The 19,958-nt window shown below is 35.7% G+C and overlaps 1 protein-coding gene across 3 annotated transcripts in view; it reads right to left on the bottom strand.

Moving 5' to 3' along the window:
• Window positions 1–4,510: 4,510 nt before the first annotated feature.
• Window positions 4,511–19,958, bottom strand: part of LRRC49 (leucine rich repeat containing 49) — a 41,439-nt gene continuing 25,991 nt past the window's right edge. For 2 of the 3 annotated variants that reach the window (XM_041418571.1, XM_041418572.1), the window contains exons 10-16: window positions 18,772–18,855; window positions 15,922–16,073; window positions 13,707–13,944; window positions 12,294–12,479; window positions 8,415–8,524; window positions 7,601–7,754; window positions 4,511–5,581 (exon numbers count right to left, since the gene is read on the bottom strand). In XM_041418571.1, the coding sequence (XP_041274505.1) occupies window positions 5,375–5,581; window positions 7,601–7,754; window positions 8,415–8,524; window positions 12,294–12,479; window positions 13,707–13,944; window positions 15,922–16,073; window positions 18,772–18,855 (1,131 nt within the window). In that variant the 3' untranslated portion in view covers window positions 4,511–5,374. Of the gene's footprint in view, window positions 5,582–7,600; window positions 7,755–8,068; window positions 8,331–8,414; window positions 8,525–12,293; window positions 12,480–13,706; window positions 13,945–15,921; window positions 16,074–18,771; window positions 18,856–19,958 lie in introns of those variants that run through there. The other variant, XM_041418573.1, reaches the window with a different exon arrangement.

The following is a 19,958-nucleotide window of genomic DNA, read 5'->3' as shown; positions in this document are numbered from 1 at the left end:
CCACATGCCATACACTATATAAGAATGAAGATTGCACACAAGATTTTCCTCAGTATGCAAGTACCTACCTAATTGGGAAGATTGCAACAAAAGATGGGATTAAGCACTGTCATGCCATTAACCAACACAATTCATCATCAAGAAATATGATTCTGCTGTCTTGATCACATTATTTTATAGTGCACTAATCAACCAAAATCCACAGCAATCAGGAAGCCATCAGTCTGGATTTTCCAAAAAGCTGGAACCCATAAAGGCCTCCTCAAGCCAGTGTATCAGTAATAAGGACAATGAGGTTACCTTGTATAAACCCATTTCCTGAGCATGCTGGATGCTTCTAACCTTGGATTTGATATAAATATTCTAACTTTCAGTTTTCTACTTTTTCATACACTCAGTGTACTTACATCAGTCAAATTTGTTTCTGCTTGTAACACATCTATCCATAACTGGAAAAAAACCCACACAGCTTAAATTTGAGAAGAGTCACTTTTTCCCCCATTAAGATTTCTCAGCTCTTAACCAGTGTTTCCTTATGTTTGATACAATAAGCAGTAATGTCTGTCCACTCCATCTGTACAGAAGTATGGCATATAAGGCTCAACACACATCCTGTAAAGAAATGTTGTTTTCACCACAGCAAACAGAGACAAGAGTTCCTCCAGATGAGCTTTTCCTTCTTCCCCTGAGAGCAGAAGCCTAGCAAAGCTTACCAAAAAAGTTAATACTTTGGTTGAATAAACAGTCCCTTAGATTCAATTTTTTAGCTCGTGCTCAAGAAAATCCAGCTCTGAGGTGATGTGTGTAAGCAGATACCTCTCAGCTTTCTGTGAGATTGTCTCAAGTCAGCATAGCCCACACTAACTCCTTTTTTATATGCAAAAAATAAATCAATTTATATTCACTTTGGAGTAAAAGCCACTTTATCAGACAGTAGAATGAAGTGATAGCCAGTCTCCTCCTTCCCACTCCTTGTTCTATACATATGTAGCGAAACACCAAGACTTAACAAATCTCCAAAATCTGATGCCTTGAACTTAAAAAGAAAAATAATTTCACTGGAACTGGGCTTCAAGATGTAGCAGAGTTTGTGTGATATGGAAACAGAAAAACATCCAAGCAGTCTGTTTTCTCAATCAAACCAAATAGCTGCTATTCTGATTTTGACCTCCCAATCTAAATCACATATTTATGACTATTACATGATAAGAAGAAATAGCAAATGTTTGCCTTAGCTTCTTTAAATAAAGCAGCTAACAAAACCCAATTCATCCTGATGTGTCACTGTGATAAAAAGCAGAAACTATAAGCACCATTGTCACTTTCAGCCCATAGTTTTGGTTAAAAAAGCATCCACTTGTTCTGAAATTATGGAACGTATACATAGATTGTGGAGTCACAACTGTTTCCACAGTAGCCTAATTTCATAAAGCAGATTTGCTTTAATAGGCTAACCTTTTTACTATTGTCATTATTTTATGTAATTTACATAAAAATACATTTTATACAGTTTACACAAAAAATACATTTGTAGCAGTGGAAGAAGGTAATTCACTTTTCTAAAATGGAAAACACTTTTCAGCTGTTTCTGAATTCAGATGTACCCCTTGGTCCCAGGCAGTGTGGCAGTGTTACTTCTAAGCTCAGTTAAAACCTTTTCCCAGTACCTTTTTCTTCCTAACTGAGAGCATCAGCTTTTGGTTTGCATCAAGTGAATTTGTTCTCCCTGCTCCACTGTGGCAGTAAATATGCAGCTCTATTACTTTTTCAGATTGTGTATTAAAAGGAATGTATGAAATACAGCTCCTCATCAGTCTCCTTACTGAAGATCAAATTTCAGTTGCGTAACAGTGACTCTGCATGACATAATGGGGCCTTCGTGTGTGAAACAGCTAAACTGAAACTGAACAAAATATCCTACATCATGATCTGCTTTTGGCTGGACATAGAAGAAATTTGTCTCAGAAAAGAAGTAAATTGCATAAATAATAAAAAAATCAAGCCAAAAAGTTTCCAAAGGACTTTAAACAGTATCTTTTAAACCCTCAAGGTGATTTCTAGTTAACATACAGACATTTTACAGTAATAGTTCCTGTCTTGTGCAGAAGTCAGTCTGCAGGAGAGGACCACAGTTTACTTTGGATGGGATATCAGTGAAATATTAACAACATCAAAATTTGGTTTTATGCAGCATTTAAAGGTTTTTGAAGAAGAAAGAAATAATTGTTTTCAGACTGGAAGGTTTTATTAAAAGGTTCCCTAGCTTTAACATAAATTGCTATTTTAACTCATCAATTTACATCTGTAGCCATAGGCAGTTCCTATATGTGGGAATATGTCCTATATGTTCAGAACATCTAAGAATTTGCTGCTTATATGACCTTCAAATTTTTAGGTACTTGGGAACTCCCTAATAAGCAACTACAGGAATGTATCTCATGAGTCTGTAAGAATTAAGAAATTATTTGGGTAACACAAAAACAACATATAGCATGCTAACAATTTTAAGATCCTCTATCTGCTGAAAATTCTATGTATTCTTAAGCTTAACATCACTTTAATCTATCACTTGTTTCCTAAAAAGAATTAATGAAAATGTAAGTTCCTTTTTTTCCCTACTGGTTTTATGTGAAAAGAACATATGAGAACAACATTAATCTTTTCTTCATTTATAATAGCTGCCTACCTACCCTCACTTCAGCCACTTAGCAATCCTGTTATGAAACAGCTGCTATTAGTGAAAAAAGTCCAGACTGGCAGCATTCACAGACCTCTGGGAATACAGAGCATGGTAAGATGTTTCTACAACTCCCCATCAATACCCTCTGATTCATTTTTTCAAGACCCTCCTTAAAGCCTCAAATCAGGATTATGCTTCTAAAGACTCAATATCAGAAAGTCTGGCTTTTCTCTTGATCTTCCCATGGAGGACTTCCTGTTCCTCTAGACCAATACAACCTTCTTAAAATATTTTTTTCCACTCTTTTGCTGCTGCTGAATCTGATTCAAAAGGGGCCCATCTGTTCCAGCTACATCATGAGAGCTCTGCACTTCCACACAGCTGCTGAGCTTTCTGTCCCCATGTAGAAGCTGGAATTGCTTCATGCACCCCCTTGGCACAGAAATTATTTAAAGTAAATGATAGATCCAAAAACCTATTGCATGATAATTTCTATATTGGCTGCTTCTCTAATGTAAACTCTGCTTTTCTCACATTTTGCAGAGCCCTAATTTGTTCCTTTAATAAAATGCACTATAAAACTTGAGAGTGCAATTTTCCAATGGAAAGGAAACAAAAATCCCACCAAATAAACTAATCTTATTATAAATTCCATGAAGCAGTTCAAAAAGCCCAGATAGGTGATTGTTTCTATTAAATTCTACCAACTGCTGGAGCAGTTTCTCCAGGAATTCTAACACTCCCTTAGAATTTAAATCACTTAACCTCCACTACATTCTGCAGACTGAAAAGCAACTTGAACCAAATGGAAAATTGCATTTAACAGTGATGTACCCACATCACTGCTAACCTGTCACATGCTCTGAAACAGGATTCTCTCAGATGACACAGATGCACCAGCTTGACCTGAATGCAAGCAGACTGTACCCTCCAAAACACCTGTGACCACTTAATTCCTCTACTCATTCAAGGCTCAGGAAGCTTGTTCTGTTCAGCCTGGACAACAGCTAAAACACTTCCCAGTGCCTATGAGGGCTCCAAGAGAGCTGGAGAGGGCATTTGAACAAGGGCATGTAGTGACAGAACAAGAGTGAATGGCTTTAAATGAAAGAGGGAAGATTTAGATTGGATATATGGAAGAAATTCTTCCTGTGAGGGTGGTGAGGCCCTGGCACAGGTTACCCAGAGAAGCTGGGGCTGTCCCATCCCTAGAAGTGTTTCAAGGCCAGGCTGGACATGGCTTTGGGCAATCTGGTCTAGTGGAAAATGTCCCTGACTTTGGCAGTGTCTAGATGGTCTTTAAAGTCCATCCCAACCCAAACCTTCCATGACTCCATGATTTTCTGGGCATAAAAACTCGTTAAACTGCATCTGCATCTCTACTTTGACAGAAAATACCTTCTAGGTACAGTTTAAAAATAAATTTACTTTTGAGTCATAGAAATCTTTGCAGGAAGTTTTCTTTAGTTTCTTTTTTATAAATGAACCCAAGTAAAATAAGAAGAGTTTTAATTAAGTAAAAAATGCACAAAGGTTTTGGCTTGTTTTAGTTAAGATACAATGGAACTAAAACATGAAATTTAAATGACTTTCTACCTGCATCTGAATGCCATCCATGGCAATCACCTGGACTTGCTAACACTTCTTAGATTCACTTTCTGGACAGAAGCTGGCAAGCTGTTTTTTGTGGTAGTTACTGTACTATGGAATGGGGTTTTTTTCTACCCCTTCAGTTGATTTTGGGGTAAGTTGTATCTCATCTCTTCATGCAGCATTAAGTGTTCTCTTTGCACACAGTACTTCTTTACAGTATCTAGTATCTGTGAAAGGTAAAAGTGAAGAATTAATTTTTATTGATAATATGAAATTTTCACAGAGTCACAGCCATGAATTACAACTGAATAGTAGTTACCAGTCTCCCTAACAAATGTAATGCATGCATTTTAGCTCATTTGATCTTGGCAAACCTCAGAAGTTAATAAATTAGTAATCAAGAAGCAAAATAAATTATACTACCATATTTTAACAAAATAAAAATAAAGCTCAAGTGAGTATACCCTGGAATCATATATTACCTATAACAATTTACACAACCTTAGTAACATTAACAAAAAACATTTGAAATTAAGTTTGGGCAATTTGTCCAGTTGAGAATTATGCTGATTCAATGTCAATATTCTGAGCACTCTCATGTGAAAAAGTGTTCTATAATCTGACAAATTAAACAACAATAATAAGTCTTCATCAAGTTCAGGATGCAAAATAATTTATTAGATTCTGGTCATAAAAAATTTAGCTACTATTCTTGGGTTTTTTAAACAGCAGCAGTCAAAGTGACAGTTGAAAAGTGTTCAATAAAAATAAGGCAAGCTTTGTAAATTTGTTCCTTAAAAATCAATGCTGTAGCACTACAAAATCAAGGGTAGCAGAAAAAAATAACAAGAACTTAGTAAAACAATCACCAAGTCATTTCTTTGCTATCACTTCAGTTAGCCAAGGAAGCACTGGTAAAGCAGTACGAAAGTAAACTTTTATTTCAAAACTATTAAGAGTTAATTAAGATTTAAAGGCATCCCTTTTGGGGGAGGAAGTGAAGTATGCCCTAGTGATGATAATTTTATATTCTATTGGTTTATGTTTGTAAAACATGAGAGAATAGTGAACCAAAAGCCTGCAAGACAACACGCCTTGACTCTACTGGTTCTGCTCAGTGATCCGCTGGAGGCAGAGCTTCGTGTAGGAGTTTTTATTGCGTATTTCTACCACTGCATCTCTGACAAGTTCAATGAACATCTGAGGCCAGAGCTTCTGCAACGATTCATTCTTCATATTGATGTCAGCTGCTTCTTTCACTAAGTTCTCAACGTATGTCTGGCAAAATGTTTTTCTTTCTTTGATTTCCTGCATGAGAGAAAAATTACACAATGTATAAGAAAAAGGAAAAAAAGGTTAAACAAGAGGAAACCCACAAAAATCCCTCTCAAAAAATGAATGAGTTAAAGAATATACCAATTAGGTGGCTGATACTATTGTGTACTTTCTCTTCCTGGTTTTAAGTTGCATGGCCCAGGGTATATGGTTTTTAAGTTGCATGGTCCAGGCTTCTATGAGTGTGGCCACAGAACTTTAATATATTCATACTATATTAAATAATTAATTTATCTGAAATTAACTTTCAAGTAATTATATAAATATCTGTTAACAGCATTACAATTTGTGTTGCTTTCTGGCATAGCAGTGAAAATTTACAGAAATTATTCAACACTAAACTACTTTTCCTTCTCTGCCTTCCCAGAATTTCATCCTTATAGTACAACAGTTGAAAAGCAGATATTTCTCTACCTGCCCTAACAAGAACATTGTCAGAGAAAAACATGCCAGTACTCATCCTTTTCTACAGTCACTCTGGCAAGTGCTGGTTCCTAATGTCTATTACATTAGATACTGAACTAAGCTGAACCTTTAAAAATAATAAAAAGATACTATGCTTTGTGCAACTACTAGCTCTGCATTTTAGTAACTCCAACTGTATTAATCCCTGCTTCTGCAAAGTTTCTATAAAATGCCTTAAGCTTTCAACAGCAAGTTATATTGGAGCTAAATATCTAGCTAGTTTGAATGGCAGCATTGTTTAAAATGTCAGATCATGCTTCAGGCCACCAAAACAAGTGTCTTTTTCATGACTAATAATGTTGAGAAAATGCTTTCCAGCAGTTTCAGCTAAAACCCCAAATTATTAATCAAAGACCCAAGACTGTCATCTTTAGCAATACACTTCTTCAGCCACATTTGTGATGTTAGTTTACTGCTGCTGGGGACCTGGAAGGAGTCCTTTTTGTCAAGACTTATTCTTGTGACACCCTGCAGTGCCTGCTGCCACATGCACAAATGCTACAGCAAAGGACAAGGTGGGAATTGCTGCACTGGGAAGAGAAAACAACACATTTATTTAATGGACTGTACATATACTAAGCTTATTTTATTTTATTATAGGGCTGGTTCCATGGTAAAGGACAACAGGAATACTTCACTGTCTTACTCCATGCCATTAAAAGATTTAAGAGCCATCACAATTTTTGAGACTAAAATGTTTTCTTCATTTAAACTCTCCACACATGCAGTCACCATCTCCTTTTTATGCTGTGGATCTGAGATAATGAAACCACTATGGGATAACTGATTCAGTGATTACTGAATTTAATTTAATTTCTTGCATTAGAGGATTTACATATTTCCACATGATCAAAAAAGCAAACAATGGACAAATGTGGGAAGCAGAGTGCCTACAGTCAGAACTCAGTGACTGCTCAGAAGAGAGATTGTGGCTGAAAAAATCATATTCTCCCTGGGAACAATTTCCCCCTGCCCAAGCAAAAGAGTTAGCAGATCAAAAACACAAAGTAAAACAAGCGTGACTGATGCCCTTGTCTGAAACAAGCCAGCTTGCAATTTTTTTAATAATTAAACCTAGTACTTTGCCTATACATTTATTTTTCTGTAGCTTACTTAAAAGCTAAAAAGCAGCTTTTTATTACTACAGCCTGCACTGTCACATGTTGTCTGAAAGTGTTCTTCACCAATTCATTCAGGGAAAATCTAACATGTACAATATACACTTTTCTTCCTAAAAAAATTGGGATATGGATATCACTCCATATAGCTTGTAGGTGAGAATGTATTTCTGAGACTGTGGCACTGTTCAGGAATCACTTCACCAAAGACAGAAATTGAGCATTTTCCAGTATTCTGAGAAAAAGGTCAATTAAAATGTTTGATCAGATATGTAAATACATTAAGCAGGGATCTTTGAAAACCACCATTCTCAACAGCACACTGAAAGTTGACATAGATAAATTCAAAGAGTAGTAGCCTAAGGCTACCCAACAGCAAATGTAAATATTTTGTAATGATATACTTTACCTCAAGCTTTTCCATATGAAAATCTTTTGTCATGTAATTCAGTGTTGCTCGAGCTGTGCTTTCCCCTCCACTTCTTCTGTTATCACTACTTTCCTCACTCCCAACACCAGATTTCTTTCCCTTTCCCTCCAGCAGATAATGGAATTGCTTCCTCCTGTGAAATGAGATTTGCAATCCTAATTATCAGAAAAATTTTAAGTGCAGATGTTTCTAGCTGTTGTGAGGGGGGGTTTTCTCTTTTGAACATACATTTTTGAGCTTTGAAATACTTTGCATCCTCAAGTTATTCAAAATACATATGAGTCTAGATATCCCTTCATTAATTTGTCTCTCAACAATTGACTCTGATATCTATCACATAGCATCTCCTAAATAGGAAGTCTTGCAGCTTTAACTTTTACTAAGTATTTGTCTATAGAAGACTAAAAATAGGGGAGTTTGGCACCCTTTTTTACTGTACAACTCTTAAATCTGTTAACCATTAACTACCCACTATAAAATACCCACTAAAAATAACCAGTTCTCATCATGAACGTCCACAAGTCTTCAGCAATCCCAGAATTGCACATGCAGTTCATTTGTGTGTACATTCCTTTTCATCTCCTCAGCAGACTTCATACAAGTTCTGGGAAAACCTCTGGCTACATAGAGAGAAGGTGGCCATACTTGTGTATTACGCAGAGGGACTATCTTCTATAAGATGGTATTTGTGACATTTTCATCTTTTTACCTAAAAATAATTTATTATAAGAGCGTGCAAAAGAGTTAAACAACATGTTCTGGACAAACTCAAGTTCTGCTCCTCGTATTTTACCTGGATTCTCCAAGCAATGAAAGCATGCGGTAATGTGGCAGCTCCGAAGATGCCACGTATGCCAGGATGCCAAAGAGCCTTTCTGCCTTTACAATGTCATTTTCAGTAACCTGTGAGAGAGTGGGAAGGGGAGACAAAAGAAAAAAATTACATTTCAAAATTAGCACGTTCATATTTCGTTACGTATGTACATTGAGAATTAACTGGAATTTTTCATATAGAACACTGCACACACATCTTCAAAACACAGACTTGCTTCTACTGGCACTTTAAATGTATTTTAGAAGAAACCAGATGAGGTACTGGTGCTTGTTTTATTTCCTGTCATTCTGGATATTTTAATGTATATACATGCTGTCCTGTGCTTCATGATAGTCTTCGTGAAGTGAGGAATTTTAAAAAGGTTTCTTCCATTCATTTTCTGAAGGCCAGACATATTAATTCTGCTCCATATTGCATGCACTTACAAAAGGTTTACTGGAAAATTTCTGATTAAGTTATGCTGGAGAAACAGAAAGATTCTGGGCATGCACATGTGAAAAGATAACTAACAGACTCTCTTATTTTGGCAGCATCACGGAAAAGGTTTTTATAAAGAGAGGCTTTAGAGGGAATTTTTTTTCTCTGTATTTTTCAGCTCCTGAAAATAAGTGTTCACTCATTATATTTCTCTAAATGCCTACCATGCTGTTGTTTCAATATTAAGTTCCAGCTGCTCTTTAAACTAACTTTCAATGGTTGAAAAATTTTCAGAATTCATCTTATACAAAATTGAAAAGTGTAAAAAAGTGGAAGAGAGTCATTCTTTGGTGGTGGTGGTTACTATTTTTTGTTTGTCTTGGCTTGTAATCTCTGGAGACCATGGCCTCTCTTTCTCCCTGATGGCCAGACTATGAACTGACTTCAACTGCCAAAAGTTTGTTGGCACAGTTTCTGGACTCCTGGCTTTGTACTGAGTGCAGAAGCAATCTTTATGATCACGAAATCTGACCTGGATAACACTGGACAGTGAAACTTACTCATTGACTTCTTAATTTCTGGACAAAATTTAATTTCCATTCATCCTATAACATACTTTGGGAGAGCAGCCCATTATTAAATGCACTTCAATACTCACAATATTTACTAAGCACTTCCAGACAAACTTTGCATTCTGTTTCATTGAAATGTGTGCATAAAATGGAATTTTGATCCACATTAACATATTTTTATTGTATTCTTGTGTAATGTTTAGAGACTATACAATCTATACAATCTACACTTGCCTAAATGCAATATGCAATAGCATAACGCAGGGGTAAATTCAGTAAAAACACAGATCAGGAAATTAGAAATGTAAAGTCAATTCCATTTTTACAATGGAGTTGTTCATTTTCACTTAAAATAAGTAAGTCAGGAGTAGATGACCTTGCTGAACAGTCTGTAACAGAAGCAAGGTCTAAAACAAAGAGCACAGAAGGCAGCTAGGGAAACAAAGCCCAGTGCAGGCAGAAATGCCTGCTGGAGAAATAAGTGATTTTAATGTATTTATTTATGTTAAGAGAAGCATAAGGACCAGGTCAACAGAGACAGCAATGCTGAATACAGTCTCCAGCTCACAGAAACTCATGTTCTGTATCTTAGTGCAGGGCATTGTTTGCTCCAATAATCACAAAAAGACTGTAACGGTAGTATCACATACATGTAAGGCTTTATGCCTGCTCCTTGCCAAGTGCACAGCACAGGCACTGACCGTGCCAGCAGCCCTGCTCAGGGAAAGGGGTGCATCTGTCACACTCTATTCCATACCACTGGGGGGACAGCCCTCTGGAGGGCTTGGTAACTTCAAACCTTGACAACTTACAATTAATCTGAGGTTACTATCACTGGGAAGAATTTCAAGTAGTATCTCAATAAAGACAATTTGCTTCTTCACAGTTAGTAAAGTTAACAATTGGACAAGGGCACAGAATCATTTGTTAGGGGGAGACCAACACTCAGCTTCAAGCCTGGAATATTAACCGGGATGGTGGGGGGAGGCTGGGGAGAAAATAAAAGGTTTTTTAAAGAGGTTTTTTTACAGTTTAATAGTTCTAGAGTGATGCAAATTATTTTGTTAATTCAGTTAGTATATATTGCTTTTACTTTGCAACTCTGCATACCTCAGAGCTGGCAACACAATATTGTCTCCACAAACTCTGCACACAAATGGTGATCAGAATAGCAGAATATGCACATTTCCCTTTCTGTCATCTGGAACTGTTATTTAGGGCTGATCTAAGGTCTGAGAATCACTTCAGGGGTTGTGTTCTTTACATTGAAATAGAATTTTTTATTACTCATGTTAATCCAGTAGGTAATACACATCTGCAAAGCTGGATATCATGACTTCTGCTGTAGGGTAATGAAAAACAGCAATCAGAGCTCATCTCTTTCTTCTGCTTAGCTAAGAACTTTTCAAATGATTAATGACACTAGAAAAAAAATTCTGTATGTACATCTTCATGTAGTGTGGTCTGGCTGAAAACATTTGTTGAGGACAAAAATGTTCTTGTCATACATTTTTAAGATCTGATATATGTCCTACATAAAATCATGCTGTGCTACATGTGCTCCATTTACTAAATTAATCCCCAAGAACTACTAAATACAAAGTTTTCCCTCAGAGACTGAATTTTTTGACCTTGAGATTGTAACAAAATTTCTGCTTAAACAGTTGTGTTTCTTTCTTTCTCCATGAAGACCAAAGACAAGATTTTTCTATTTTCTTTTCATCAGAATCACTAGCAGATTTTGAAAATATGATGCAGTAAAAAAAGAAATAAACTTTCTATTTTTAAATCAAATTTGAATAGCATTTTTTCAGCAAAATACTAAATTTGAAGTTATTCTATGTTTTTATGGGACTACTATTGCTATATTTTCTTCCTGTTCAAGATACTGTGCTGTTGGAGTGAGTCCTATTTCCATCCTTTCCTTGCTAGTTAGTTCATTTAAGCTCTTTGCCCACTCTTACTCTCCTGAGCAGCTAATCTATGTTTTATACAACTAAAACCAAGTAAACCACAACATCCAGCTTCAGCTGGATCAGATAACAAGAATATCTAATCCAAAACATATGATGATGACCAAATTAAAATACCAGAATTAAATGCTAAAGCTGTGTATTATTTTTGCTCTAATTAACTTCCATAACATCTCTTAAACTTCTTTAGCATTTAAAATTGAATGTGCATTCAAACATTGTGTTGCATTGTAACTATTTTCACCCCCTTTATGATCAAAGCCCAAGTATAAAATAGCTGTTTTATATGCTTGAATAAATTTAATTCCAATTGATGTAAAGGGGAATACAAAGTACAAAGAACAGCAATATTAGTGTCCTAACTTTCTATTTATTTAAACATAAAATGCATACTCAACAACAAAAAAAATCCACCCTAAAGATCTTAGGGTACATAGCAAGCAGAAAAATATTTTTAAAAATCTATTTGACAGACTTTTCCTGTAACAGGTTTAAAGCAGAAAATATGATTCTATGGTATTTTGTAACATTGGCAATTGTAAATAATCATATACAGTAAACTACTAAGGACTCTATCAAACACATTTTTGCCTAAGTATTCAATGTCAATGCTGTGATTTTCTCAAAAACAATAGAAAAGTGCTTCTTAAAATCAAGTGAAATTGTGCAGTTCTTTAATAACAATTTCACATAATTTTATTAAATATAATTAATTTTAATATTAATTGCACAAGAAATTACTTAAATCTTTTTCCCCTTAATACTGAGAAGACACTGACAGGGTTATGCTCATATCATTAGGAATTCATCTGCTCTTTTAAAAATAACACTAATTTATCCTGTAAGAGCAATTATAAGAAACAACACCATCCTACCTTCACTCCATTTATCTTCTGCAGATTAAAATGGTTCAGTCTGAACAGAACATAGTATTTCCACAAAGCCAAGTTGACAACTGGATTTCCCTGAGGATCAACTGTCAACTGTTCCATGCGATGCATCTCAGCCAATGCATTGAACTGGTGAAGTGCCACAAGATTTGTCTCCTTAAACTTCAGGTGCTAAAAAAAGGTCAAACCCCAATAAATTAAATAAGGAAACAATAAAGAGTGAACACAGTGATTCTATTCTGTGCCACTCCATTTTCAAACTGTAACACTCATGTGTCTGATGAAGCAACTGAGCTAATTTCATTTGAGGTCTCTGTAGCAATGTATCAACCCAGTGCTGTATTAGTTATACTAAGAGATGTCAATGTTACATGCCCCAAGCAATTTGTAAATTCTTTACTTAAGAAGCAGGAATATTTTCAATGTTACATAAAGCAATGATAACACTTAAACACTGTCTACTTTAATTCTGCAAGTAAAGCACCTGCAATATCTACAGATAAAAGTATGTACAATACATGCTTTTAAAATGTTCTGCCTTTTTTGGGCACAGGGTGCTGGCCTAAATCATACCCTGCCCTACACTAATATTCCTGTGAGCATGATGTGTGCTACAGAGTAGCATTAATGAGGGAAGAGCAAGGGGGAAATGTTGATAGTGAAGATAAAAATTTAATTGTGATTCTGCTATCACCCACAAATTGTGCTCCACCCACAGTAAAACAATTGTTTCATTAAGACAGATAAATTTGTCTTAAGCTCCCCACAGATTTATCAGTCTCAATTAAACCATCAAGTTTTGTTATACTCAAAATCTTGAGAAGCAGCAGGGAGCTCCAGAGCCAATCAATCTGAGCTACAAGTTGCTTATGTTTGTTATCTCTATTGTACTATTTGCATCAAAATTACTGATTTGAATGACTAAGAAAAACAGAGACAAACTGAACAGACTTCTCATTCATGTTGCTTTTCTCCATCAAGAACTGAGGAATTTCATCAACTGTACTGATTTAGTTAGCTATTCCTTCTAATCTTCATCTTTTCATCCTATCAGCAATTTGCTCTTTGTACTCAGACACAAATGAAGTCTTCCTGATACCATGGATCCATAACAACAGTACAGAACAATACTGTGTTGACACACAAGTTTTGCAACTTAAAAATAATTAGGTAGGTCAAAGAAATTAAAAGAAATAAAAATCAGTCTGAAAATAAATCTAAATTTAAATGATTAATTTTCAAGTATCAAGGCTACCATTATAACAGCAGGAAATATGCAGTTCTTAACTGGATCTATTCACATGAAAGCACTTAGTGAGGGGGCTATGCCAAAGTAAGGTTCTGTTAGAAAATCCATTTTCCATAGCTGTTCAGAGCTGAAACATGAGGCATGCTCACCACACAATTCGGAAATTTTGTCCTCAGTTTTGCTAACACTTGAACAATTTCATCAAATTCTATGAACATAAAGGAGACTGTGGCAATAATTCCAGCTGTTTGGACACTCCAGTTTCGATCCAGGCACTCCAGTGCCCCAGCACCATACAAGCCAAGAGTGTCTCCTTCCACCTCCACTAAATGAGACTCCAGAACAGACAAGCCTTGTACTGCACTGCTCAGGATTGTATCAAGAGATCTGTAGAGGAAATAAAACCACAGTGATATAAATGGGATGATTTTGAAATAATATCATCACTCTACCGAGTAACAGCCCTTTCTTTTACCAAAACTCAACTGTCAAATACAATGGCATTTCTCAACATTCATTCATTTTCAGTACCCCCATCTGGTTCAAATACACTAAAGGCTGGAAAATCCTTCTTCCATCAAGTAACACTGTATTTGTTCTACTTCTTCAGCAGAAAGGGTCTGCATGTATTTGAGTTGGTGATGGGGTCAAATTAAATAAAGAGTCCATTCATATTTAATAATTGGCTTTAAAATTTGAGCTCAGAATGGTAAGCTAGCATGTTTCGTGTTGCTTTAGATATCTAAACAAGACTTCAAACAATGTATTTATTTAAGCAATTCTCCTTCACATTCTGTTTGCTATGTGAAACGTAAAAGTGGACATAAGCAATAACTCAAGCATTTCTTTCAAACAATGTGACCTTTCCAATTCACAAGAGCAATTTTAAAATTAAGCAATAAATCCAGGTATTCCTGAATCCTGTCTCTTTTTGTTCTACTTCCAACATGATACCCTCAGTTGGCTGGACCTAAAGTGTATAGAGACCTCAGGATAAGCGCAAATTACAGGTTTAGAAAGTTATGTAATGATTGTTATTACTTTATTCTTGACCACAATCTTAATCTTTTTAATATATTTTGACTAGTAGCAATTATTTGACTGATGTTCTCCTGACAATAACAATCAGAACAATAAAATTTCACTCAAGTGAAAATGTTGACAGCTCACCACTTCATACGTGAAGTTCTAATTACTTATCTATTCTGAATTTCACCTACAATTTTATTGCTTAGCAGCTCATCTTGAAATTCTTCACTATGATAAAACATATACATCAAAACAGCATCATATCTCAAGCAATGGGAATTTGTTCATTAATAGAGAAACAGTCAAACTATACAATTACACTGACTTGGTCATGGGGGTGGGATTACCAACACTGAATTAAATGGCAAAGAAACCAAGCAGGCAAGAAAGCAGTGGGTAAATGCATTCAGGGAAAAGCTTTGGAAGCACAAGAATAGAAAAGATGATGGCAATTTAAAAATGCTAAGGAAAAAGTGTTTCAAAAGATGTAGCACTTGACTGGAGATAAGAACCAGCTCTAGCCACAAAAGACTGAAACTCAGATGAGTTCTACTTGTGAGAGACAAAGACTTCCTGAGCATCCCTGACATTTGCAGCATTGACCAGGGACAGCAGGAAGCTGTGCTTGCCATTGAATGTGTGCAGACTATTTTTTCAGACATTTGCCCGAGCTAGCCAAGGTTGAAGTGCTACTCTGGTTTTAGCCAATCCAAGGCATACGCTGCTCATTAAGCACTGCAGTGGTTTCTGGCCACAAGGCCACTCTTTTAGATGCAAATAAGAAAAAATAACCTTTTAAACCAAAAAACACTAAAATTGTCTTGAGAATAAAACTAAGTCTGGTAACTGCTACTGTTACTGCATGGGTGTGAAAGCAGTCCAATAAAAGATGCTGCAGTTCAAACTAAGAGCCTGAATTCAACCATGAAACCTCTTGATATACAAAGAGATTACAAATCTTCATAATGCTCATAATACATCTTCATTTTGTTCATTTAAACTGAAGGCAACAATCTAAGCTGTTAAGGAAATGAACAGCCTCAAGAAGGCTCAGGAATTCACATGTAATATTTCTTGTAAACATGAAGTTGTCCTTTATTTAGCAAAATCACATAATAATTTAGCTTGCACTTCTTTAGGCAATGAGTTGCTGTTCTATTTCTTTTTAAACATGTTACTTATTACTAATGGTCAAAAGCAAAGTAAACCATCTTTTCAGGGTTGATGTGCATATATAGTACTTTTGATAACGAAATACGGTGAGATCTCAGTGGTGAGAAGTAGTAACCTGGAACTTAAGGCTTGAACAGGTAAAAGCATCACCTAATAAAATACCTGCTTTCTTCAGGAAATACATATGCAGCACTGCCATTGATCTGGCAGGGCTCATTTTCTTTATCTTTGTTTAAAGAAGCCTCAAGAGCAATTTGGTTCTGCTGGATCTCCCACTGGCGAGCAATGTTACCAATCGTTAACCGCTTCTTTTCCTGAAACAAGATACACAAGTCACCATAAGGCATGACAGGGCAGGGTCAACACATTTGTTTATTCTGAAATATGCTGCTGAAGCAAAACTTCTTAAATTGTTTCAAACTGAAGAAGCTGTACTAGTGGTTGGTGGTTATGCATTAAAATCAATGCATTGTTCTAGTGCTATTTTGCATAAGTGCCAGCACATAATTTCACAAAATTTGCAATAAAGAAACAAGAAAAGTAGCATAATAAATCCACAACTTATGAAAGCATGAACTTAAGCTACTTAGGACATGGAAATTGCTACTTCTGCAAGTTTTTCCATTTTAAAGAGCTCAAAACTCTAGCTCATGTCCCATTTGCCATGGGAGTTTTCATGCTCTCTGGTTAGTGCTCAACAGTTATAGACTTCCACCATGACTGAGCTGCATGTCACAAAAAGGGAGGGAAGTTGGAATCATCAGTATTTTTTATCACAACACTCTAGAAAATTGTGTGTTCTCAAGGCTGAGGGTCTCAACCCCAATTACTGTAACCCCAATTACTCTACTGCTTTGTTAGCCCTCGGAGGTGGGCTGCTGGACTCCTACAGAACTTCAAAAACTTCCACTAATTCCTTTTACATAAAGCAAATTTTACAAGTGTGAAGATTCTGCTAGCAGCAACTTTCTCTTGTTCCAGTAAATATTAAGTTCAACCACTGTTGGAAAGGAATGACATTCTCTATACATTTCAAAGTACATCTCAAGCTTTCCCAGAAGAGTGGGTTGGAAGCTGTAAAAAAAGAAGTCTGGAAAAAGAGATTAAGAAATTCTGCTGTTTGGGCAGACAAGTATCAGCAAGGGAAAAAGAAGAGATTACATTGGTGAAATAAACATTTTCAAAGCAGTGCATACAGGAAAACAGCAATTGTTTGCTACTGAACGAGTGCCTATAATTTCATTTACACTTCATATAGCATAAGAAATGTTGGAGAAATGTGATGGCAAAAGAAAATTGCAGAACATAGTTCTCTAAATATTTTTTTCAGAACTAACGATGAAGAAACCTATAGTTGACAACTTTTTTGCTGGACATTGGATCTATGAGCATATTTGTTCCTTCAATTCAAATGTGTGGAACAGGAAAAAAAGCCTGAATCATAACGACCCATTCACAACAAAATCATCAAATCATATGAAAAATATTTGTATTTGACTGTTATGCCACTTATCTATTTGAAGATAGGAAATATACTTTGATAAAATTAAAGTCCAAAATGTAATGTTGAAATTGATTAATGATGACATGTGTTAAAAATATTTTTCCTCCTAAGGAAATTTTCCACTAGCAAAAAGCACCTCAAAATGTAGGCCACCAAGACAATCTCTCTGCAACAAGGAAACATTACATCAATGGTTAAGAATATGCACTACAAATAAATACCTACTTTTTTTTTTTCTATTCAGAGAGACATTTTCAACAGCATGAGACAATATAATGTGTGAAAATTCTTTACTAATTTTTCATTTCTTGATGCCACTAAGATCTATCACCAACACTTCAAATCTGAAGATACTTTAAATACATCAATATCTTGCAGGGAAAGAAGAAATACCAAAACCAAACAAACACACTGCTTAAAAAACCCAAAACCACTCCTCAAACCATATCTAAGTCTTTTTTTATTATATCAATATTTTTCAATCAAACAGAAATATACAAGGATACAAATATACAGGAAATCAAAACATATTCTTAGTCACTGAACACAAAATTTTTTCCCCCCATTCATATGTTTAGGTCTTGGGGGTTTTGATGTACTTAAAACATCTTTTAAGATACTGTTAACATTCTGTTTGTGTCTTTTTATTTTTCAGTTTTATGTGTTTGCTACACTTCCTAAGACCTCCTGCAACTAATCCAGTCTAATCCCTTTCATGAAATATGATTTTACCTAAGAAACTCAATATGAACATTTCTTGTTTATTTGACTTCCAAATTGAAAGAGATTGTTTGTATAGGCATTACTGGCTAACAAAAAAATTGTAGGCACTTTTTTCCTCCAAAAAAAGGGATTTGGAGCCAAATTCACACAGCAAATGGAACGTAGATACTCTTAGATTCTTGATCTTTGGTCTCCTATTAGGAACACAGCTCATGTAGTCAGCAGCCCCATGAAGAACGTTGTGGAGGGCACCGGGGTCTCCCCTGGTGGGGCACTTCTGCCTCGTGTGTGTCAGGACCAAGCAGGCCAGCTGGGCTGGGAGATAACACAGATCAGAGTTCTGCTGACAGAGACAACAGCTGGAGTCTGCCTGTGGCCTCAGGGCCCCTTCACTCTATCCACAGAAAGGAATAAATTCAACGGGAAAACAAAGGAAAAACTGCTTCAGAACACCCTGCATGGCTGCAGCCAGTGTTCACCTGGAAAGGGGAGACCAAGGAGTGTGAAATCACTGGAAAAGTCCTTTATTTCAGCATGGATTTATGAAAATGAAGTTTGCCATCCACTGACATATATCACACTTGTATTCAACATGGGCTTTCTGCTAAAGTGTACCTTGCATATTTGACTGAACAGTTTCAGTCATGGAGTGCATTGCTGAAGCTGTGAAAATAGATAGAGGCATATTGGGATATGTAATACAATATCTGCAGCAAAAAAAATCGGGATATAAATTATTGCTGTAAAGTGCTTTGCAGTAACCTTAGAACAGCCACAGACAATACCTTAAGCAAGGTCTGTCTATGGCTTTCACGCTTCCTTTCTTCCTCTTTCCTTGCTGCAATAGATGCCATACGTCTTTCTTCTTCCTGGATGAAAAAAAGAAAAACAAATTCCTAAAGGGAGGAACTAAGCCAGTTCTGAAAAGTATTACTGATAAATTATGTTATTGTGTTGATATTTCAAACATAAATTTTCGTTTTAACACAATTTTAGAATTTTTATCATCTTAATGTTTCTAAATACTCTTAAAACCAATCAAATTGTTAATTATAAATAAGTCAAGATAAACAGAATAAATAACTACTCAGATAAAAATGCTGAAGATAAAGCTAGTTAAAAGTAATATATGTAAGAGTCTGAAAAATATAAAGCATATTGTAACCATGAAAAATATTTTTAGATATGGCATTGCAATACATCTTCATATCTTTGTAGTAGTTTTTGCAATTAGCAGGATTATTTTTTTTGTAAAAAAACAGACAGAGCAAAAAAGCTGGATTCTATTTACGCTTGAATCATAATCCAGGATTAATTTGTGTCGTTATAAACTGTTTCCAGGGCCTGGCTTTTCTCAATCAGCAACACAACTTGAGGAGAACAGAACATTTTCAAAGTTAGCTATTCCACAACCATTATGCCTCATCAATATTATTGCCTAATCATGAATTCTTTCTCAAGAAGAAAGCCATTGATTTCTAAACAATGAAAGTGAAGCTGCTTCATTTTCCTGGTACAGCAATTTGATACTGCAATATACCCATATTAGGTTGGATGCCCCTTGTTTACAGAAGCTTAAACATTCTCACAGCATAGTATTTTTAGAACATATATTTTCCAAGTAACAAAAGAAATGTTCACTATGAAGTAAAAAGTGTAGAGTCTTTCCAACACAAATATTTGGGAAGCATACTTTAACTTATTCTGATTTACTTCACATGCCATTTGGGCGTTTCTATTGAAGCCTCTTCCCAGAACATATGAAAAGTGTTTTCATTTCCTCAAAATAGAAAGCTCCTGTCCAAACCTTTTCATTTTCTGGAAAAGTTACATGTTAACAAAATTAACAAACAAAAATGAACAGAAAGCACCATCAACCAGTAAGACAAATTGACATGTCAAAATTTCTACATAAATACAACATGCTATGTTTAGAGCACTGTAAGAGCCCCTAAGCACATGGGTGAGTGCT

Source organism: Onychostruthus taczanowskii, unplaced genomic scaffold, assembly GCF_017590055.1.
Source record: "Onychostruthus taczanowskii isolate IOZ18803 unplaced genomic scaffold, ASM1759005v1 scaffold6, whole genome shotgun sequence".
Classification (NCBI taxonomy): domain Eukaryota; kingdom Metazoa; phylum Chordata; class Aves; order Passeriformes; family Passeridae; genus Onychostruthus; species Onychostruthus taczanowskii.
The sequence above is the reverse complement of the archived record's forward strand: the minus strand, read 5'-3'. Positions and strand labels throughout refer to the sequence as shown.